Below are 25,529 nucleotides of genomic sequence, written 5' to 3' on the forward strand. Positions count from 1 at the left end.
CAACAATTTTTCCTATATCATTGAAACTTCAGTCTAGAAGTGAGACTGGATTTCTCCTCTTACTAACACACAAACAAATAGCATTTTCTCTGCATATATTCAGTCTGGACAAAGTGGAGTATTTTTCTTCCATTCTTCCTGAAGGGGTTGAGTGAGCTAGGAGGAGAACCCATACTGTGTGGATAGAGAGACACTGAGGAGACCCCTGTCTTGGGGAAGATGTGATAATCAGTGAAGGGACACAACAAGCTTGTGGTAATGCACAAGAAAAAGCGAGGGAACAAACATCTTGCGTAGGTATCTTTTCCACTTACTATAGACTAGATTCTCATTTGCCAAACTCAAAAGAAAAATACACATAATAACAGTTTAGTCCTTTGACATAGAGTAGATATGGAAGGGCAAATAGAAGATATCCATATTTCCCATGAACCATTGAAAATTTCAGAGGTAAAGATCTTTCTCTTGCCTCACACTCCACCTCTTTAGGCTTCTCTCTCTCTCTCTCTCTCTCTCTCTCTCTCTCTCTCTCTCTCTCTCTCTCTCTCTCCTCTTTTAAACCTACCAAATAGTTTCAAGGAATAAAACAGTCTCAATCTTGCTACCTCCACTTTCTCATTTCATCTATATATTTCCTACCTTCCATTCAATACAACCAGGCAACTACTAAACTCCACTGATACTTGTGTTAAGGTCACCAAGTTCTCTTTAATTATTATTTTTGGACCATTTCCACACTGAATTGTACTGGACTGTCCAACAATAGTTGATACTTTCTTACTGTTTCTTTTTTTCTTTCTGAAACCCTCTCTTTCCTTTCCTTTCCTTTCCTTTCCTTTCCTTTCCTTTCCTTTCCTTTCCTTTCCTTTCCTTTCCTTTCCTTTCCTTTCCTTTCGTTTCTCATTGTGTATTTATTTCTGTATCTATTCCTTAGATTTTAGTTTCTCTGATCATTATTTCCTTTGACATCCTATATATTTCTTTCTAACTGATATCTTAGCAAACTATACTCCTTCGGGACTCTCCCCTATGTTCCAGATGCACATATTAGGATGATTTAAGGGAGACTTTCACTTTAATAACTTATAGTCTGACAAACTCAGCATGTCTGAAGCTCTGCTGATTTCCCTTTTCATTATACATGCTTCTAATACACCTGCAACCCCAGGGAAATAACTCATTTTTCCACCCTGGGCATCTGAGCATGATTTTTTTCCCCCTTACTTCACACATCTGAACATCTTAAAAGACTAACCTGTTTGGTTTATTACCTAAATATTTTCTGAAATCTTCCAATTCCCTCAGCCTCGTTTCCATATCTTTAAATAAGAACTTTATTATTCTAAACACTTACCTTCTCCTCTACTACCAGGATATAACCCCACCCTTAAAAAAAAGACAAAATCAAATTCTATTTTAAAGTTTAGGGTGATCTCTCAAAAAATACCTTTGATTATGTGTGTGTGTGTTTTTTCAGACCCATTACTTCCTATCACCCCTGGTATTCTTTAGATGACATTTCTGATTTGGACTGTGCTTTATACACCAACCTCATTGCTCTCAGGTAACTTTGACTACACTGAACACATTTGAGCCTTTTGAATTCCATGCTTTCTTTTTTCCTCTGCTTATCTTCTTTTATTTTATTTTAAATTTCTCTCTGGAACATTCATAGTTCTTAGATATTCATGAAACTTTAGAAATTCATCAACATATAATTTGTTCAATTTGAAGGGAAAAGACCATTTTCTACATGCTGGGAAAGGGATAGTTGCCACAAATGGATTTCTTTGAGAACTCTGAAAAGGACATATAGGGAAAAGGTTAAAAAAGAGTAGAGGACAGGATTCTAAAAAATATTAAAATATCCTGAAAACCAAGGAAGGCATGAATTTATAAAAACAATAGCAGTGCCATCACTTTCTAACTTTACACAGTTCAAATTATTATAAACACATTGCAAGCCAGTCATTCTTTGTAATTTTCAACTTAATTATAATTTTAACTACATGTTACAGAGTCAAGGGTATATTATCTCCTGTTAATAATGCAAATCAAAAGTGATAAATATAAAATGTAACTTATAGTTAAGTATTTCTCTGAATCTGTCAGACCTATCATTCTATCACTGTATGTATTGAGTTACTGGAATGGGACTAGCTCTATTATGTATTGCTGATTAAACTCTATAGCATGCTCAATATAATATAATCATATACATATTTAGGGACAATATATTTCACCTAATACACTATTTTTACAGAGTATGTAGTTAAATATAATTACCCATGCAAATGGAGTAGTCTATAGTTTAAAAAGAAAAAAGCTAGAGAATGTCAAATTGATAAATACTAGTTCTGATCCATTAATAAGAAATGCACTTAAAATTATATAATTAACGGAAAATTTGACCACAATATTAAATACCTCTGAATTCTAAAAATAGAGAAATAAATTAATAAAAGAAGCAGAAAGACTTTATTCCTATTATAAATACAACAAAGAGATTTACCTATCCTCTACTCAGGTTGCCTTTATTCTTGCTGTCTAAGTGGCCTCAATATTTAAGTATTTATATTGAAATAAAAATAATGATATAATCACCAAGAAGGTGAAAACAGTATGATTGTCAAACCAATATGTATTACATGCTTCCTGTTTTAATTGCAACACAAAAGAAATAGAAAATAGAATTATCAACATCAACTATTAAATTAATAGTTTGTTGTTGTTGTTTTTGGCTAATCCACACCCTAGGATAGTTTTCCCATTGATTTTTAGAATGAGTGGAAGGGAGGGGGAGGAAGAGAGAAAGAGAAACATCTATGTGAGTCACATCGATTGGCTGCCTCGTGCACAAGCCCCAACTGTGCCAGAGATCTAGCCTGCAACCGAGGTACATGCCCTTGACTGGAATGGAGCCTTTGACTCGTCAGTACTTGGGCTGATGCTCTAACCACTGACCACCAACTGGCTAGGGCTGAATGAATAGTCTTTTGTTTTAATTGAAGATTTATCATGAACTTTGAGCTATTATTCCATCCAAATTATTCGATCCCTCCAATATACTTATAAAAAATTAACCTTTTCTCAATATACTTAATTAATATGTAGTTGATTTAATTATTTTTCAAAATATTAGAGATGGTTATCTGTATAATCCAGCCAAAATATTCTGTCCTCCAAGAATGTTAAGATAGGTGTAGAATGACTAGATGGGACCATTTAATTACAGCATCAGTAGCTCCCTGTTGTATGTCAACACAAGACTGACTGAGATGTGGCTTATAAAGGCTGAAAAACTAATTGCTCCATTATTCATACTCTAGTCTTTTTCACTTCTGGGCAGTTAAAAATATGTACTGAAATCTGCTTTTTAATTAAAAGTTCCTATACAGAGTGTCCTAACCAGAAAACAGCATTGTTATTCTGGCTTTCAACACACTAAAGCATTTTATTTTTTCTTTCCTTTCTTTTGAAAACATGTTTAATGGCTAATTAGCATTTCTGCTTTTTAAACTTAATTGCTACACATTTAGGGATAGGTGTCATTAAAGCTTTAGCAGATAAGATTTGACTCAAACAATATTTCTATTCTACTTGCACATATAGCCTTATTAGTTTAAGCACTGATTTATTTTTGAATACTAAACATAGCAAAGCTCTGTTTTCTCTGTATTAGATATTGGAAACTTTGATATTTTAGAAGAGAAACAATTTATTTCTTACCAACAAATTGTAATAGAAATACAAAAACTATTGGTTTAACAATAATATGTGCAATATAATTCTCTCTCAGATTCCTTTATTTAGTCATATTTAATATGCAAAAGTTTCATTTTATGAATTATAGAATCATCAACAGTTTAATTACTAGTAAATATACAATAAAAATTTTAGATTTATCATAGTGTTTGTTTTATGTTTTTGTGTTGTTGGGTTGTTGTTTTGAGAGAGAGAAAATCATTGACTGGCTGCCCATTGTAAGCACCCCAAATGGGGACCAAAGCCACCACCTAGGATGTGCCTTGACCAGGAATCAAACCCAGAATCTTCTGATATAAGGGAGGATGCTCTAACCAACTGAGCCACACCAGCCAGGGCATAGATATATCAAAGTTTTCTATAGAGAACTCCATTAACTTATTATAGATCAAAGTATTGCTGATGTGTAATAGGCAACTTAAAAGTTGTAGTCATCTTCACCTACTAAAAAAAACACTTCAAATTCTGAGATTAAGTTTGCCTTTTAACTAGTAAGTGCTACACTGGTAAGGAGAGCAGTGGCTAAGTCTGTCAGGATCAACTTCTTTTATATGTAGTCTTCATCTTCACCTTTTCTTTACTTTCATTAGAATTCATGGTCATTATGTTTAGAATTTAAAATTGCTGATTGGGCACTGCTAATTGGCACTGATTTTATATATATACTAGAGGCCCGGTGTACAAAATTCGTGCATGGAGGGGGTGTCCCTCAGCCCAGCCTGTACCCTCTCCAATCTGGGACCCCTCGAGGGATATCCAATTGCCCATTTAGGCCCGATCCCCGTGGGCAGTCAGACATCCCTCTCACAATCCAGGACTGCTGGCTCCTAACTGCTTGCCTGCCTGCCTTCCTGATTGCCCCTAACTGCTTCTGCCTGTCAGCCTGATCACCCCCTAACCACTCCCCTGCCAGCCTGATTGATGCCTAACTGCTCCCCTGCCATCCTGTTTGTCCCTAACTGCCCTCCCCTGCAGGCCTGGTTACCCCTAACTGCCCTCCCCTGCATGCCTGGTCACCCCCAACTGCTCTCCCGTGCAGGCCTGGGTCCCCCACAACTGCCCTTCCCTGCAGGCCTGGTCACCCCCAACTGCCCTCCTGTGCAGGCCTGGTCCTTCCCAACTGCCCTCCCCTGCTGGCCATCTTGTGGTGGCCATCTTGTGTCCACATGGGGGCAGTGATCTTTGACCACATGGGAGCAGCCATCTTGTGTGTTGGAGTGATGGTCAATCTGCATATTACTCTTTTATTAGATAGGATAGAGGCCTGGTGCATGGGTAGGGGCCAGCTGCTTTGCCCTGAAGGGTGTCCCTGATCAGGGTGGGGGTTCCCTTGGGGTGTGGGGCAGCCTGGGTGAGGGGCCTGTGGTGGTTTGCAGGCTGGCCATGCCCCCTGGCGACCCAAGCAGAGGCCCTAGTATCTGGGATTTATTTATCTTCTACAATTGAAATTTTGTAGCCTGGAGTGGAGCCAAGCCTCCTGCTTGCTCCTTGGCAGCAGCCATTTCTGTTGGGATTTATGTATCTTCTATAATTGAAACTTTGTAGCCTGGAATGGAGGCCAAGGAAGGCCAGGGCTTCAGAAGCTTGGCTTCCTCCATCGCCGGGGGCAACCCTACCCTCCTGCTCTTTCCAGCTCCGTGGCTGCTGCCATTTCTGTTTGGATTTATTTATCTTCTATCATTGAAATTTTGTAGCCTTGAGTGGAGGCCTAGGCTGGCAAGGGCAGGCAGCTTCTGTGTTGAGTAACCCCTGGTGGTCAGTGGGTGTCATAGCTGTGGCCAGTGGGCTGGTTGCTTAGCCTTTTATATATATAGACTAGAGGCCCAGCGCACAAAATCATACACATGTAGGGTCCCTAGGCCTAGCCTGTGATTAGAGCCATGTCTGCTACTCTGCAACCCTGCCACCACCCCGCAACTCTCTGCGATGCTGCTTGCCGCCGCCCTGGGATGTTCCACGATGCTGCTCGCCGCCGCCACCCCAGGATGCTCCTAGATGCTGCCACCGCCCTGCGACCCTCTGCAATGCTGCCACTGCCCCACGAGTCCAGTCCCCAGTCCTGCTCCAGTTCCACCCAGCCCAGTTCCCATGGTTCACCATTGCCCATCCAGCGATGGGAGCCTGCCAGCTGGGGGGAGGGACCGAGAGGTGGTCAATGCACCTCATATTGACTGGTCGATTGGTCACTCTGGTCATGACACCTGGCCTTTTATTATTATAGATACTGGAAGCCCAATGCACAAAAATTCATGCAAGCGTAGGCCTTCCTTCCCCCAGCTGTTGACACTGGCTTCCCGCCAGCACCCAAGATCCAGACTGCTTCCCTCTTCCAGCCACCTGTAGGCACCCAGGACTTGGCTGCTTCCTTTGGGCTGCCTATAGGCACCCGGGACCTGGGCTGGCTTCCCTTGGGCCACGCACAGGAACCCAGAACCCAGGCTGGCTTCCCTTGGGCTATGCACAGGCACCTGGGACCCGGGCTGGCTTCCCTTGGGCTGCCTGCAGGCACCCAGGACCTGAGCTGGCTTCCTTCCAGCCCTAGCTTCGTCAGGAAGGACATCCAGAATGATGTCTGGAAGAAATCTGGTCTAATTAGCATATTATCCTTTTATTATTATAGATACTAGAGGCCTGGTGCATGAAATTCATGCACTGGGGGGGTCCCTCAGCCTGTCCGGTGCCCTCTCACAGTCCAGGAGCCCTCGGGGGATGTCTGACTGATGGCTTAGGCCTGCTCTCCACAGGGAGCTCCCCACAGGGAGCAGGCCTAAGCCATCAGTTGGAAATCCTTAGCACTGCCATGGAGGTGGGAGAGGCTCCCACCACCACCACTGAGATCCCCATCCATGAGCCCAGCTTCTGGCTGAGCGGCACTCCCCCTGTGGGAGCTCACTGACCACCAGGGGACAGCTCCTGTGTTAAGTGTCTGTCTCCTGGTGGTCAGTGTGTGTCATAGGGACCGGTCGTTCTACCATTCTATCGATTTGCATATTAGCCTTTTATTACATAGGATATATATATACACACACACACATTTATTTAGAAAGAATAATAATAACTGTATTTGCAAACCATGATCACACACACAATTGTTTTTAGTTCTGGAAGAAAGATGATTAAGTGTACTTAATACTAGGAGAGAGTGTGTATGTCTGCATGATTAATAATTTTCTTTTCATTTCATATGTAGAAGAAAATTTTATACATTGAGGCTTTATTTATTTCCATCTATTCCATATGTGAAAATTTATTTTATTTTTTATAATATATTTTATTGATTTTTTTTTACAGAGAGGAAGGGAGAGGGATAGAGAGTTAGAAACATCAATGAGAGAGAAACATCAATCAACTGCCTCCTGCACACCTCCTACTGAGGATGTGCCCACAACCAAGGTGCATGCCCTTGACTGGAATTGAACCTGGGACCCTTCAGTGCTCAGGATGACACTCTATCCACTGAGACAAACTTGGTAGGGCTGGAAAATTTTTTAAAAACCTACTTAGTATATTTTGCATAGCAAGATAAATTAATATTAATGAATAATTTTTGGAAGTGTTGGACATATAGGGCTGTAGTATAGGTTGCCCCAGTTAGCAATGACTAGCTCCAATAATAGACTAGTTAATGACAATAGGACTCATTGGGAATGACTGATATTGGGAATATTCTTATTTTAACTAAAATAGAAAATTGTTATTTTCTATTTTATAAATATTCAGATATGTATGCAATCCATATTTTGCTTTCTTTTAAAATTCATTAGGTTTTCTTCAAATAAATCATAATAATTACATCTATCAGGGAAGGTGAAACACATTTTATTTATTAAAATTCTGTGTTCATGGCTGAAAAAATTCCTTCAAAAGAAATTACATTTTGATATTTATTTGCCAGGTTCAGTTTCTAAGACTAGAACACTGAAAGGAGCCTAAGGTAAATTAAAACTAACATTTGCTAACTCCAATGAGGAAAATAGTACTGAGAAATTTATTTTCTGTATTTGTTCTTTAAAAAAATAAATGATTCTACAGATTTCAAAAGACATATAGCATTAATAAAATTATGTGTACAAGTTATGCTATTTGTGGAGGATTTATAGTTATAATGCTAGAAACTACAATGCATAAAATACTGTATTATTCAGTTCTACAGAAGTAATTATATAAAGATTTTTCTATTGTCCCCATAAATGGGCTATAAAATCACAGTCTGCTTTTTGGATAAATTCCTTTCTCTATAGTGTGTTTTAAAAAATTATAACTAGGAATGCACTATAACGGTTGCAAAGGACAACATGTTTGAACAAGTGTATATTCTTTTTTTTTATATTTTATTGATTTTTTTACAGAGAGGAAGGGAGAGGGATAGAGAGTTAGAAACATCGATGAGAGAGAAACATCGATTAGCTGCCTCCCGCACACTTTCCACTGGGGGTGTGCATGCAACCAAGGTACATGCCCTTGACTGGAATCGAACCTGGGACCTTTCAGTCCACAGGCCGACGCTCTATCCACTGAGCCAAACCAGTTAGGGCAATTCTTTAAGTACTCAAAGCACTATATCTTACACATTCACATATGTGTAAGAAGTAATTACACATATTTTAAATTTTCCAAAAACAAGCTCATAAAGTTACTTTTTCCCAATATCCATTTTGATAATGTACTTTTTATTTATATTCCTCACCTGGGAATATGTTTTGAGAAAGAGAGAGAAACACCTATGTGAGAGAGAAACATTGATTGGTTGCCCCCTTTATGCACCCCAACTAGTGATTGAACTACCAATATGGGTATGTGCCTTGACCAGAGATTGAACCTCCAACCTTTAGGTGTATGGAAGGATGCTCCAACCAACTGAGCAACTTGGTCAGGTTTCCATAATGTGCTTTAAAAAAGGCAGTAACTATATGTAGCCCAAATTAAGGAGTAAAGAGTCATGTTTCACCTCTGAAGTGCAAACTATCTGCATACATTATTTGAAATTATTCTGTACATAAGGTATATTTATTGTTCCCTAATTTTTTATTCAATCATTTATTTTTTCCAGTGTGAACTCATGGATGATTATTTTGTATAATAATTAAATACTAATTTATATTCTTGCTCAAATTATTCTAGCTTTGTTCATTGGGAGTACCTTCATTGGCTCCTGTGTCCCTTTGACATGCAGTCATAATTTTGTTTTTTGATTAATTCCTTGGTTTGTGGTATTACAATATTCTCCACACTTATTTGTACACGTGGTGTCCTTGTCTTAGAATCAACTAAATCTCCAAGGAGACCTGATTCCTTTTATTGGAGGATAGCATGGGGGGATAAAAATCTGGGCATCAGGCAAACATTATGCTAAGTGAAATAAGTCAATCAGAAAAAACTAAGAACCATGTGATTTCACTCATACATGGGTCATAAAACTGAAACTCATGAGTACAAACAGCAGTGTGATTGTTACAAGAGGAAAGGGGGTGGGAGGAGAAGGGGTCCTAATATATGGTAACAGGAGAAGATTTGACTTTGGGTGGTGGACACACAGTGAAATATACAGATCTTGTAACATATCTGTAATTATAATGCTAGAAACTACAATGCATAAAAACACTGTATCATTCAGCTCTACAGAAGTAATTTTATAAATATTTTTTAAAAAATATTTTAAAAATACACCCACACCTGAAACCTATATCTTTATGTTGACCAATGTCATCCCAATCCTATTTAATAAAAGGCTAATATGCAAATTGTCCCCTCCACTGGGAGTTTGACCGGGAGTTCAACCAGGAGTTCGACCAGGGTGTGGGGCTGGCTGGCCAACTGCCTGTAGCTCCTCCCTCTGGTCATGCATGAATTCATGCACTGGGCCTAAGTAAATTTAATAAAAAAGTAAAAAAATAAAACAATTTTAAAATTATAATTTAGACTATTCTCTATGTATCTTAACAATTGTATAATTAAATATGTATTGTCATTCTACCTAACCAAACATTACATAATATTGTCTATTGTATGGATTTTACATATATGTGTTACAAAATTATTTAAAATTACAATTAAACACTTAATGATTTCTCATTTCTGGCAAACAATGGTATTTATACGACATATCTTATTTAATCTCTATTCAATTCAGTGAGGTAGGTATAGTCTCAACTTCATTTAACAGACAAGAAAACTATAATTTAATGAGATTAAACAGATGTAAAATATTTGAAATTAGGCATGTAATCTTATATTTTTATTAATAATTATAAGAAGCTATTTTCTAAGAAAATTAGGTGTAACTTTTAAAAATATCTCACCTGTCCAGTGTTGATAAGTGGTTAGAACATCAGCCCATGAACCAAAAGGTTACAGGTTTGATCCCTAGCATTGGTTGGAGTACATGTGGGAGGCAACCTATGATGTGTCTCTCTCACATAGATATTTCTCTCTCTGCCTCTCTCTCTGTTTCTCAGCCCCACCCCCTGCTTTCTCCCTTCCACTCTCTCTTAAAAATCAATGGAAAAAAATCCTCTGGTGAGGATTAAAAAATATAAAAATAAATAAAATAATCCAAATTGATTATATTTAATTGAAAAGTAAGGTGGTTAATTGTATAAGTCGAGTTCACTGAACTACTGGGTACCCAGATTAAACCTTTGTCTGTGAAATTGTTTCTTGATGAGATTAGCATTTGAATCAGTGAACTCAGTAAGGTAGCTTGCTCTCCCAGTATCTTTTGGCATCAGCCAAATTTGAGAGGCTCCGACTAGAAAAAAACATGAAGGAAGGAAGGATTTGCCCTTTCTTGCCTGCTTACTTGAACTGCATTGTTTTTCTTCTGTCCTTCAACTGTGATTTACAGCACTGACCTTCCTGGTTTTTAACTTGCAGAGGGTAGGAGTGGGACTTCAAACACCCTGTAATTGTGTGACACAATTTCTGAGAGAGAGAGAGAGAGAGAGAGAGAGAGAGAGAGAGAGAGAGAGAGAGAGAGAGAGAGAGAGAGAATCTCCCATTGCTCCTATTTCTCTGGAGAACCATGACTGCTACAGTTTTAAAAATCTGTGTCTTCGAAAATGATACTAAAGTTTAAAGAAGTATTCAATGATTTTTATATACTAGTACTAGTTTGCACAGTATTTTATCAAATATATATTTTACAAGGCAACCATCTATTTATTTATTTTTGAAAATAATTATAATTTCTTAACTTAAGCTAAAGAAGTATGATCAAAGTTGAAACCCAATAAAAAGTATATGTTAATGGCAACTATATTTTAAACCAAATATAGCTACTTCCAAAAATTAAAAAAAAATGATTCTATTATAAAACAATTTTATGAGAAATTAAATAATAATGAAAGGTATTTTAAATATAAAGTGATAGGGTGCTAGTATATTTCTTACTTTTCAGTGTATCATTTGGTTGTAATGGTGGCCTTTTTAATAAAAAACTAAGATAAATTATTATAGTGGATGGAAAAACGAAGCTCATTTAACTCTCCGTAAGGGATAATTGGTTGGTCACTTTAGGAGCTGACTTTAAGAAAATGAAGGACTAATAATGTTGTTGGGAGACTGAAATGAGTTCAGACAAGAGACAGACATGCTTTTTAATTATGTTTGCCTGTCCTTCTCCCTTGGTGATCATTACCTTTAAATGGAGCCACACAGTGGCAGAAGCAATTCCCAGGTTGGTCAATGCAAGTAGCTCCATTCTTGCAGGGATAGGAAGCACACTCATCTGCATCTATCTCACATTTTGTACCTTTGAAAAATAATAAGTTTTAAAAGGAAAGCAGATACCAGATTATAATTCTTAAATTTGTCTAAATCTTTTTGTCTACTTGGGGTGGTATCGGAGACTAAACTCATCAGATAAGAGCACCACATACATTAGTGTCAGAACCCTTTTATTTCACCTTACTAAAAACTGCAACAACGTCTCTTGAAAGTACATCCTACAAGCTAATCTGGGTAGGTAAGCATTCAAAGTCTGCTCAGATGTGAACTAATTTATATTCTACTTTGGAGTCTAGAGATGGAATAGGATGTTTCAAGTTATTGGGATGCAAATCAAATGTTAGGCTAAATGAAATTAAAAAGGAACAAAAAAGATATACTACTGAATCAATAACTTCCTGATGGAATTCCCCAGTGCTAAGTGATCTTTACAAGGCACAACTGTCAAAAGTTACTTACCAATAAAGCCAGGGAGACAGATGCATTTGAATTTATCCATGAGCTCTGTAGATGTAGTGTTATGGAGGCTGGGGGGTAAATCAAATTTCTTTCCATTAATTTCACAAAATAGGCCTACATGGAAAGAAAGAAAAACAGAAATGTCCATTATCTATAGTCTTAATGCTTTCTTTTAACTAGTTCTGGAATGCAGATTTTCCATTAATGCTCCACCTATAATTTTATTGACATAACTACCCTTTCATATCATATCACTTGGATTGTTTCTTAATATGCAAAGTGCTAGAAACAGCCTAAATGGACATGGAATTAATTCTTAAGACTGATGACAGCTAATTTTTTTTTGCCAATTTTCAACAAGGATAGACAAATTTACACATTATACTTATAAACAAGATAAATGGAAATATTCTTAATAGTCTTAATTATTTTCTCTAAAATAGTTAAATGAATATGGGCTGGGGAAAATTAATGTAATATACATCTAAATAGGAAAAATCATACCTAACTAAATGGAAAATCTATTTTTATTTCTATTATCCTATCTAATAATAGACAAATATGCAAATTGACCATACCTCCGACACGCCCACCACCCAATCAGAGCGAGTATGCAAATTAACCCAAACCAAGATGGCTACAGCCACAGACAGCAAGGTTTTTTAGGTAACAGAGGAAGCCAAGCTTTCTGCCAGCCATTGCAGGCCTAAGTCTCCACTCAAGCTACAAAGTTTCAATTATAGAAGGTAAACAAATTCAAACAAATGGCGGCAGAATGGAGCTTGAGAGAGCAGGCCAGGGTTGCTCCCGGCAACAGGGGAAGCAAAGCTTTCCTCACACCCTGGCTGGGCCCACCCGCTTAAGGCAACAAAGTTTCAATTATAACCCCAACACAAATGGCTGCGGGCCTCAGAGGGAGCCCCAGGCTTGGCTCCGCTCCAGGCTACAAAGTTTCAATTGTAGAAGGAAAATAAATTCCAGATACCAGGGCCTCCCCTTGCATTGCCAGGGGGCGTGGCCGGCCTGCAAACCACCACAGGCCCCTCGCTCAGGCCACCCCATGCCCCAAGGGAACCCCACCCTGATCCAGGATGCCCTTCAGGGCAAACCAGCTGGCCCCCCCCCTGTACCAGGCCTCTATCCTATCTAATAAAAGGGTAGTATGCAGATTGATCATCACTGCAACACACAATATAGCTGCCCCCATGTGGACACAAGATGGCCACCACAAGATGGCCAGCAGGAGAGGGCAGTTGGGAGGCACCCGGCCTGCAAGGGAGGGCAGTTGGAGGTGATCAACCCTGCAGGAGAGGGCAGTTAGGGGTAACCAGGCCGGCAGAGGAGGGAAGTTGGGGGCAAACAGGCTGGCAGCAGAGTGGTTAGGGGGTGATCAGGCTGGCAGGCAGAAGTGGTTAGGGGCAATCAGGAAGGCAGGCAGGCAAGCAGTTGGGAGCCAGCAGTCTTGGATTGTGAGAGGGATGTCCGACTGCCCGTTTAGGCCCAATCCCAGGGATCGGGCCTAAACGGGCAGTCGGACATCCCTTGAGGGGTCCCAGATTGGAGAGGGTACAGGCTGGGCTGAGGGACAACCCCCCTCTGTGCACGAATTTCATGCACCGGGCCTCTAGTCCTATATAATAAAGAGGTAATATGCAAATGGTTGTTATACCGTGATGTGTAGCAACCAAACAGCAGGAGGGCGGGGTAGCGAGCTAGGAGCAGGGAGAGCTACAGGAGGGTGGGGCAGTGAGCTATGAGCGGCAGTGGGCCAGATTTGTGCACAGGGCTACTAGTCATTAATAAAATGATATATTAAGAGAAAATATGACATTAGAACACCAGGTTAAACTGAAGAAAAAAAGGTGAAAACAAAAAATAATATGAGTCTATACTACTTTGTTTAAAACTTAACAATATTTATTTGGTAATTTTCCTTATGGATGAACTTTGAGAAGGGAGAAAAGGCACATTTAAAACTGTGTGTGTGTTTTTTTAGTAGATGGGGATATAGCAAAAGTGATCTCTTCAAAAGAACCTTATTTTTGCTCTCTGTCATACAATTTTAAGAAATCACTTTGAGTTTTTGTTGATGATAATAAATAGAGAACAGTTTTTATAGTGGCCTTATTTTTTTCTGAAGATGATCCTTCTTAAGGTTAACTATGTAAAACCAGTTTTCCAGATTTAGTAGGAAAAAATGCTATTGCATTCATGATTTTCAAAACAAATTTTACTTTATTACTTCTTAAAAAGAATGTGTTTTTATTTATAAATCAATTATTAACATAGAAGTAGAATTAGGAACAGTTTCGGGTAGTTAGAATTTGGGTGACATTTTGGCTAGTAATGTTGGCAATTTTGTCCTATTTGCTCGCATCTTAGGAAAGTATTGAGAGTCCTACTACTTTTTTTGATCTATGAAAACAAAGGTCTGCCTATTGCTAGTTTCTTCCTACTATATAAAAAAAAAACAACAACAAACCAAAAACAAAATAAACAACAAAAAATCACACATATTTTAAAACGTAATGAGCTCTTTATCAAAATAAGTGATATATATCTTGTCAAAGGTAACTTAAAGAGTTACCATAGTAACAAAATGAAATATGGTGTAAAAATAAATAGTTCATGTTTTAAGTATAAGTGTACTGGATTTATAGTTTATAAGTCTCCTAAAAAAACAAACATTCATTTACAGAAGCAAAATATTCATACCACACTGAATACACCTATTCCTATTATGATGTGAAGATGTTGTAAAATAATCCAAGCAGATATTATATATTCAAATGTTCTTTTGGGGAAAAAATTATTTGTATCCCTATGTAATAAATTGTGTCTTCTAGAAATAGAGTTACTTACATCTCAAATTAACTCTCAGTTATCATTAACCCTTGGTTAGCATATGTGCCTAGCTTGAAATTCATCCTTACACAGGACATTAAAGGTGCTCTGAAGATTAACACAAGTGTTTGCATTTGCACAGGCATCACTTGGGCACTCATCTACCTCAATCTCACAGTTCTTACTTAGAAACAAGGGAAAGATTCATTTAATCACAAATGTGTTACTGATGTAACCTACTACTAACTCTAAGAATATGTTTAGAACGTATGAGATTTTCAACTTGTCTGAAAAAAAAAAAAATCAACACATTGCCTGATGCTATCAACTAGATATTTACTCTTTCTGTTTTAGTTTTTATGTGACTGTAACTGTGGCTTTATTCTTATCTCAGTGAAACTAGAAGAATTCAAAATTTCCATTATTTCCTTAAAATTAAACATACATGACTGTAATTAAATCACAAAATTAAAAAGAGCAACAGTAACAGAAGAAATAAAAGAAGGCACTATTTAAAAATGTTTTTCTCTATTTAGTGGACTTGATGGTAAGAACTGATCTGAAATACTTTTTATTCTATTTACTATGTTCAAGGCTTAAATTTTAATAGTGTTGCCATTTTAAGAACATTTTGTGAAAATATCTCACCTCTCAGGAAACACTTGAATTTAAATGGATGAGTAAACACAAGGTTAGTGTGAAGCTCATACAAATGACTAGTTCTGTGATTATCATTAGGTAAACTAGGATTTATAATTCTCAATTTTATAATAAAAAATAAGTTAGTTATCTTTAAACCAGTTTTTTTGTTATACTATATATAAAGCATTCCCATGATTTATATAACAGTCTGTGAATTATTCAATAAGTTATTTTTACTGTTCTTTGAGGTTAATTTATAATCAATACTTCTCCTTTTAAAAAAAAAATCATGATTAAATGTGGTTTACTCTGGCAACACATAGTCAGTACCTCTACTTTAGAATAAAATAATAGTTCTTTTAAAAAAAAAATCATACAGCAACAGAAATATAAATTTAGCAAGGGAAAAATGAATACACGTAAAGGAAAACAAACTCCTTTATGAAAAGTTAAAAGCTGATGAGTTGTGAAATATCCTTACCAATCTCTGGCAAATAAATAAAAAAAAAAACAAGCCCAAAGGTGGCATTGTTATTTGCCCAGTTATGAATACAATATGCCAAAGGAGAGAATTTCCATTCATTAAAAATAGATTATTATTTTTAACATTGAGAAAATGTTTTATTGGATGTCTGCACCTTTCTCTTATTGTTTTAGATGCAAAGGCTTTTCGTAGAAAAACTTGAAAGAAGGTTCTCTAAAATTGCCTATTTTAGTGTGTTGTTTATGTATCTCCTGATCAAACCAGCAGGATAAAAATTACACAGGGTTTATTATCTTTATAACAATTCTGTAACCCCCATAACAACCACACTGGAGGGATACTGTTCTTATTTCTATTTTAAAGGTGTGGAATTTAGACAAATAGACGCTATAAAACTTGCTTACATCTCTCACCTGTGAAACAGTGGCAGAGCTGTAATTCAAATCCAAGCAATCTGCTGCAGCATTTCTTAGTTTTTATATGTCATTCATTTTAATGGGATCTCTCACTCCATAGGCTCACCCCATATATTTCTGGTTAGTTGTGCCCAGGGAATAATTTATTTGATTACCAAATGGCATGTGGCATTCCCAGAATCTCCTGTTCTGATTCTTCCTATTAAAATGCTGCTTGTTGTGATGCCTTCTGTCAAAATATTTTGGGTCCCTGAAATCTCAGTGAAGGATCCTTATCAAGAATTACCCCAAAAAGCTGATGCAGAATTTCCAAAGTGAACCACTCCTAGATTCCCATAATCACACCAACTAAATATACACCCACTTATCTGTGTACACCAGCAAGCCCTGTCCTGGAGAAGATTTGAGAAAAGTGAAATCCAGAGGGGGGGAAATGTAATGGGTTTAAAAAATGAGTTAAAAAATATGGCTAAAAATACCATATTGCAAATATTTCAATTTGTCCACTAACTTTATCCTAATACTAGAAGCCTGAGGCATGAAATTCCTGCACAGAGTGGGAGGGGTGTCCCTCAGTCCGGCCAGCACCCTTTCCAATACTGGACCCCTTGGGGGATGTCCGACTGCCAGTTTCCGACTGCCAGTTTAGACTCGATGCCTGCGGGATCAGGCCTAAAGCAGAAGTCGGACATCCCTCTTGCAATCTGGGACCACTGGCTCCTAACGGCTCATCTGCCTTCCTGCCTGTTTTCCCCCAACTGCCTCTGCCTGCCCATCTCATCACTCCTAACTGCTCTCCCCTGCCAGCCTGATCTCCCTAACTATTCTCCACTGACAGCTTGATCCTCCTAATTGCTCTCCTCTGCGGCCTGATCACCCCTAACTGCCTCTGCCTTAGCCCTGCCACCATGGCTTGTCCGGAAGGACATCCGGAAGGTTGCTCAGAAGATGTCCAGTCTAATTAGCATATTACCCTTTTATTAGTATAGATGTCTAGCACACAGAAGAAAATATGGCCAGTTACACCATTTGCAGTGTTATTATGCTAGTGTAACAACACATTACTGACTTAAGAGAAAGAACAATTGCTCTTCTACTAAGGCCAATATGAAATGACACTATGACTTCCTCTTAGGATATGGGTAACTTTTCTGCACATCCTTGCAAATGACACAATATGAGTTTTACACAGTAGTTTCTTTTCTGTTTTTATGCACACCAGAGTTCAAAATAAATTTTAAAAATCTATTGAATTTAGTGCATTTTTCTTCTTAACTACATTCAGAAGTGGATTATGGGATATCTGAAGCACAGATAAATTTAGATCTCCCTTACAAATTGTTTTTTACCTCCAATCTAATTTTTGATAAATATTGACTAGAAATAAGTTTTCAATTATACTGATTAATACGTACTGGAAGAGCTGGTTTGTTGTTTTCACTATAAAATAAAAACTCTGTTTCAACAAATAATTAAGTTTTCTCAAGTATTCAGGACAAGGTGATATAATTTTATGGAAATTGAGAAACCTATTGTCATCACAAAATTTTCACCGAAGTTAAACAAGCAACAAAGACTTCAATTAAGGCAATTGTAATAGAAGAGAGGGGCCAGAACTCAGTCTGAACTTGACTCATCTGTAAAAAAGAGTGAAAGAGGTTTTAAAAGAACTAAGGTCTATGACAGTAGGCTACATGTGTTTGCTAATTGGCCTTACCCAAAAGAAAGAAAATCTTTACCAATCTTTAAGACAGGAAGCCATTTAATAACTTGGATTAAGGTGTCTACCAAAGTTAGCTACCTACCACCCACACAGACTGGAAAACATAGGCATTATCTTGGGTTTTTTTTTTTTACATATATTTTAAATTGATTTCAGAGAGAAAGGGAGAGGGAGAGATAGAAACATCAATGATGGGAAAAATCGTTGACTGGCTGCCTCTTGCATGCCCTCCTATTGAGTCCACAACCCGGGCATATGCCCTTGACCAGAATCAAACCCAGAACCCTTCAGTGTGCAGGCCAATGCTCTATCCACTGAGTCAAATGGGCCAGGGCAGGCATTATCTTTCTTGATAATTTTTCTTGATTGCATTTCAAGGGGATGGCTCCTAGATTCTTATTTAAGACAACTCTGGGCTGTAGACTTGGCAAGAGATGTTTAAAAAGATATACACCTTAAAGGGACAGAAAAATAATTTATAATTATAAGTTTTTCTGAAGTAAATGCTTTGTGAAAAGGGAGGAGGGGAACTCTAGTCATACCATTTGGTTTCTGTAAAGAAGAAAGGCAGGAGCAATCCTGTTTAAACTTTAAACTGAGGGAAACTTTACAGCTGTCTTGAATTAGTCTGTGACTGATAAGATAGTCTGTGAAGATTCCTATAAACCTGTAGCTTCCAAAGAGTGGAAGGAAATAATAAAATATTCATTTATATTCTTAATATAACATTCTTCTCACATTCTGAAGTGTAAGAAGTATGAGTCACTTCTCCTCACTAAATAAAACAGATCATCATGATTCCTAATATGTCTCCAAGTTGTCTGAGCTCAAGTTCCTTGAATCAAATGAACTGTTTGCTACCAACTTATATTTCTAAAGACAAATGTGATGAAATACCCTACAATTTTAGCCTTCAATCGCTCCCTGTCCCTCATTCAAATTTCTAAAGCTCATCTATTAAAGGAGTCCCAACTGATGAAGACAGAGAATTTATGTTTCAAATATAAGGAGGGTTTGATTAGATATCTATAAGTAAGGCATTTATTTATTTATTTATTTATTTATTTATTTACTTTTAATTTGACACTTTAAAATTTATGTAAGTCTTTAATGTTACACCATATTTTATCCCTGCTTAGATATATTTCATTCTACATCATGGTACATATCTCCATGGAAACTTAACAGACTAAGATGATGTTTTAATTAGTTTTGTGACTGTCAATAAGCCTTATATAACTACCTCTAGACAATACTGCTCCAGCCTGAGACATATAGAATTAGAGGATAAAGTAAAAAGCTTACAACAAAGTCCACAGAAACATTAACACCTGCACCTGGCCTACCTTCCTAGTACTATCTTTCTTATTCTGCCTTTGTCATGCATCTTCTGCTCTAAGCAAACACAATCAATTTGTTTATTTATTTTGAATTTATCTTTATTGTTGATAGAATTCTAGTTGTCCCCTCTTTTCCGCTTATTGCTCCCCTCCACCCTGTTCCCACCCCATCCCCAGGCCTTCACTGCACTATTGTCTGTCCATAGTTTATGCATATATGCATTTAAGCTTTTTGGTTAATCTCTTCCAGGCCCTCCCACCCTCCCTTCTGCAATTTGTCAATGTATTGCATTCTTCAATGCCTTTGTTCATCAGTTTATTTTGTCCATTAGATTCCACATATTAGTTAGATCATGTGATACTTGTCTTTCTCTGACTGGAGTATTTCACTTAGCATAATATTCTCCAGTTCCCTCCATGCTTCTCAAAGGGTAAAGGGTCCTTCTTTTTTACGGCTGCTTAGTATTCCATTGTGTAAATGTACCACTCTTTTTTATCCACTCTCTACTGATCTGCACTTGTGCCTTTGGATTTGCCTGGTTCCTTTTTAGAACATTTATCAAAGGTCATCTCAGGGAGCCTCTGCCTATTCTTTCCAGGTATAGGTAGGCACTTCCACCTTCTAAAGTATTTATGAACTTTTCAGTGAGCAGGAAGCACAGGTGTTTATGTATCTGGATTTTCCTTAAAAATGTAAAAATGGTAAAAAAACACAAAACACACACACAAACGTTAGTATCTGTTCTGGTATCTCTGGAACTTAGACTAGCTATTTACGCATAATCTCTTAAATGAATGAAAAATTAAGTGACTGAATGCACATAAATGAAAATGGAATTATATCTCTAAAGGACAGATGCTGATTTCGAATCCAGATTAGGACAAATTATTAACAAAACACTAAAATTCTAAGTGATATAGTGAAAATCATAACAATTGTCAGAAGCAGAACTGATGCTTGATTCTGTTCCATTTCTGATTATGTTATACAATGGCAGCATTTAATATATATATTAAATATATTATATATTCAGGCTTCATCTGAAAGGTTGTCTGGAAAGATGTATGGAAGGTCGATCAGCTGTCTGGTCTAATTAGCATATTATGCTTTTATTATTATAGATATCCTATATAATAAAGAGTTAATATGCTAATAAGACCGGATGGCAGAATGACCTTCTGGAATGACCAGTGGGTGGGGGGTGGGGGTGGGGCCACGGAGCCACAAGGCATCCAGGGATGTGAGGGCCTATGCTTGCATGAATTTTGTACATTGGGCCTCTAGTGTGTGTGTATATATATATATATATATATATATATATATATATATATATATGTCTGTGTATATATATATATATATGTATATATATATATAATTCATGCATATATGATTTTAAAAGCTTTCATTGCCAAATTGTAAATGGAATTTAAATGAGATTTCTAATTTGATTCAGTGAGCTTTATTAAAGTCTCTACTTGTTTGACAAATAAGTTGTTATGCATAGCCAGTTGAATATATTCAATAAAATAGTATTTATGCATACTTTTAGTTTTTTTGGTTTCTGGATAGACAAAATTACATGATGAAGCACTTTAAAATTTATTTTAAAATAAGTTTTAGAAGTTAATTTCTAAATTATCTTAATTTTTCCTAATATATTTTAAGTCTATATTTTAATTATGTCTAAAACACACACACAAATTCTAATTAGTTTTTATTTTTCATGTTCAGATAGCTTTGTATCTGTTTCTTGGTGATATTTTTTAGGCAAAGTTCTTTAATTGCTTGCTCCATCTGGACTAAATCCCATGGTGATAGGTTTCTCCTTTTGGGAGCCATAAAATAGGAATAATGCCCTGACCAAAAAGTAATCTTAATACTCAGAGCCCTGTTTCATACAAGGTATCTCAAACATTCTATGCTTTCTTTACTCTGTCTCTACAATTCCTTCCTATTTCTTATTTCTTTAGTGGTTTGCCTAGAACCTGAAATTCTTTCTTATCTTCTCTATCCCATTGTCTATTGCTTTCTTGTTTTGTTTATCCATTCTTCAATTCAAACATACGTTTTTCTACCTACTATAGGCAGTTCACTTAATTGAAATCATTAACTGACTTACAGAAAATATCAACTATACCATGACTTCTACATGTCAAGTTAAAATGATTAATGCTGATGGGAACCCCAGGGCAACACCAGTTGGTTATCTAATAAGCATCTCAAATTCAACACAGGCAAAACTCTCTAAGCAGCTCTACCTCTTTCTTCCTTATTAACTACTAGAGGCCCGGTGCACGAAATTCGTGCACAGGGGGGTGTGTCCCTCAGCCCAGCCTGCACCCTCTCCAATCTGGGACCACTCAAGGGATGTGCGACTGCCCTGTAGGATCGGGCCTAAATGGGCAATCGGACATCCCTCTCACAATCAAGGACTGCTGGCTCCCAGCTGCTCGCCTGCTTGCCTTCCTGATTGTCCTTATCTGCTTCTACCTGTCAGCCTGATCACCCCCTAACCACTCCCCTGCCAGCCTGATTGATGCCTCACTGCTCCCCTGCCAGCCTGATTGCCCCTAACTGCCCTCCCCTGCCTGCCTGGTCACCCCTAACTGCCCTCCCCTGCAGGCATGTTCACCCCCAACTGCCCTTCCCTGCAGGCCCGGTCACCCCCAAATTCTCTCGTCTGCCGGCTTGATCACCCACAACTGCCCTTCCTGCAGGCCTGGTCCCTCCCAACTGCCCTCCCCTGCTGGTCTGATCACCCACATGGTCCCCCCAACTGCCCTCCCCTGCTGGTCTGATCACCCTTTCAGGCCTGATCCCTCCCAACTGCCCTCCCCTGCTGGCCATCTTGTGGTGGCCATCTTGTGTCCACATGGGGGCAGCCATCTTTGACCACATGGGGGCAGCCATCTGTGTGTTGGAGTGATGGTCAATTTGCATATTACTCTTTTATTAGATAGGATAATAAATTATAAAACCTAAGAGGTTTTTATTCCTCCTTACTATCATTGAATTTGTGCAAGCCCTGACAACTGTCTTAAAATATCCCAAATATCCCAAATCTTCTTAAAATATCCCAAATCTTTCTATTTATCACTATCTCAATGACTAATATCCTATTTGGTCATAACTATCTCCTTCCCAAATAAAAATAAACATTCTAACTGGTTTCTTTTTCTCTCCCTCCCTCTACAACAGTCCACGTCACATCCAGAGTGATTTCTAAATATATAGGTATAATATTTAAATGCAGTATGATGGTTTCTGGCAGTACTTCAGTTAAAATCTAACTTTGTTGCCTTATATGATACTAGAGGCCTGTTGCAGGAAGATTCCTGCAAGAATAGGGCTTCCTGCAGCCATCTCTTCCACCCTGCCTGCTTCCCTCCAGTCTCTGCCACTCTGCCTGCTCCCCTCCCTTCTCCGCTGCCCCGCTTGCTTGCTTCCCCGCAGCTTCGCTCCCTTCTGCAGTGCTTGGCTTCCTTCTACACTGTCTTCAGTTTTCACTCTGCTCCTGGATATGCAAATCAACCGCCATCTTGGTTGGGTTAATTTGTATGCTCACTCCTGATTGGCTTGTGGGCATAGCAGAGGCACGGTCAATTTGCATGTTTCTCTTTTATTAGATAGGATGGTCCCTGACAATTTTTCAACATACAATTCATCTTATTCCTCTCTTGCTCACTTGGTTTATAGACACAGTGAATTTCTCTAGGTTCCTATTCATTTTTAACTGAGGGTTTTAGACTAGCAGCCCTCTAAACATGGTAAGACCTTCTCCCACCTAGGTAACCCCTTATTTAGATTTTAGTATAAATGAAAACTCCTCAAACAGGTTTATTTTGACAATCCAAACCCACTCTTACATAAACCTATTTTATGTTGCCTTATATAACATATTATTGTTATCTCACACACTGTGTGTGTTTCTTGTTTTTGTTTGTTTTTCCACTCAATGAAAAGTAAGCTACATAAGAGCAGGTGTCTTGTTTGTGTATTCGGGTTTTTCCTTAGCTGGTAGAGAGGGAGTTAAGGCACTAATTATTTCTCCATCAACAAACCAGTATTTGTTATAAAGATGAACCACATTAAATATTTTAAGTGAATTAATGAATTCCTAGAAAGCAGATACATTATTAGTATGTAAAATATTTTATAGATATGCAATCATGTGATAACTAAAACAACAAAAATTTTGGAATAAGAATCTTCATATATTTTATTTTTTTTCTGAAATTATACATAAATTACCTTTAATTTTCCATAAAACTTATTAATGTTAGCACCGATCTAGTCATGACACATGAATTTGAAGGCTGAAGCTATTATTTATCCTACTGAATTTGTTTTGATCAGTATCAAATTTTTTATGTGTATATGGCTTTGTGCATGGTTAATACTAATTTAAAAACTCTAAATTGACTACAAAGATCTCACTGCACATCATGGCATACTTTTTCCTTAGGTAGCAGAGAGGGAATTAAGATACTCAGTACTGCTTCTGTTGGGATATTAAAGTAGAATCTGGGCAGAAAAGTAGGGGGGAAATGATCCTTGAATTTCAAATCAAATCAGAACACTAGCTCTCCCATTTAAAGCCCAGATCAGAGGTAATATCCCAGAGGCCTGATTGAAGGAGCCTAAGAAAAAAACATTACTTCTACTGATGATAGATTTAAATGAGGTAAAAACCTTTAAAGGAAACCTTTAAAGAAAACTTCTTTTTTATTCTCAATTTCCATTTAGAGAAACTTTGCATTAAAATCCTTGGCCTCTTTGCCCTTCCAATTCTTCTTCCCCCAAAACTGTGCAGTGAGTCACCTTTGTGGTGCAAAATAGCCATTTTTTCAAAGTTCTTAGTTTAGATCAGTGGTTCTCAACCTGTGGGTCGCGACCCCTTTGGAGGTCGAACGACCCTTTCACAGGGGTCGCCTAAGACCACTGGAAAACACATATGTCTGATGGTCTTAGGAACCGAGACACCGCTCCGCAGTGTAGCAAAATGTAGCAATGTAGTTTACTGTTGTTATAGTAAGACTGTTACCCATGCTACACCATGCTTCAAGACAAAATTTCATTTATTTGTAATTAGAAATAAATATTTCACAATATATAATTACATATTGTTTTTGTGATTAATCACTATGCTTTAATTATGTTCAATTTGTAACAATGAAAATACATCCTGCATATAAGATATTTACATTATGATTCATAACAGTAGCAAAATTACAGTTATGAAGTAGCAACGGAAATGATTTTATGGTTGGGGGTCACCACAACATGAGGAACTGTATTAAAGGGTCACAGCATTAGGAAGGTTGAGAACCACTGGTTTAGATGGAATTAACCTTTCAAAAGCCCAGTGGATCACTCTCTTTGACATGGTAGTAGGCAATGAACTAAGTACTCTGCTCTGCATAGTGGAGGTACCATTTGTATCTCATATTAAGTCATATCCTTCTAGAGATTATCATTAATCGATTTAATCTCTTGGTTTTCTGTTGGATGTCTTTTTTTTAATATATTTTATTGATTTTTTACAGAGAGGAAGAGAGAGGGATAGAGAGTTAGAAACATCGATGAGAGAGAAACATCGATCAGCTGCCTCTTGCACACCCCCTACTGGGGATGTGCCCGCAACCAAGGTACATGCCCTTGACCGGAATCGAACCTGGGACCCTTGAGTCCGCAGGCCGACGCTCTATCCACTGAGCCAAACCGGTTTCGGCTGTTGGATGTCTTATTATTTATACATTGGTTCAAACTCAGAACAGAAGAAGAATGCTATTTCTTGGTTGAAACACTCAGAGACGCAACAGGTGTAAGGTTGGTTTGTGTATCTGTACTACTGGAAAGATATTTTCACAGTTTAGAACAGTTATAGATTCTATGAAGTGAGTTGGAAAAAAGTCTTTACTCAGGACTTGAACTGAAAGCTAATAAATTACATCTCAAGATCTTAGACATAGGGGCTGAATGGGCAGAATGTCCTTGCTGCTTATCTTCATGCCCACATATAAAATCCACCACAAAGTCCAGGCACTAGACATGGAAGCAGCAGGGTGACTTGAAGCTTGTAAGTCCCCTCCTAGACCCATTTCTCCTAGACGCATTTCTTCTTAACTTA

General features: G+C 37.7%; 1 protein-coding gene across 1 annotated transcript in view; it reads right to left on the minus strand.

Moving 5' to 3' along the window:
• Positions 1-25,529, minus strand: part of EYS (eyes shut homolog) — a 1,391,558-nt gene that overhangs the window by 1,072,247 nt on the left and 293,782 nt on the right. The window contains 1 exon segment of the mRNA XM_054722350.1: positions 11,402-11,515. Within this exon segment, the coding sequence (XP_054578325.1) occupies positions 11,402-11,515 (114 nt within the window).

This window comes from Eptesicus fuscus, chromosome 10 (genome assembly GCF_027574615.1).
Source record: "Eptesicus fuscus isolate TK198812 chromosome 10, DD_ASM_mEF_20220401, whole genome shotgun sequence".
Lineage (NCBI taxonomy): Eukaryota > Metazoa > Chordata > Mammalia > Chiroptera > Vespertilionidae > Eptesicus > Eptesicus fuscus.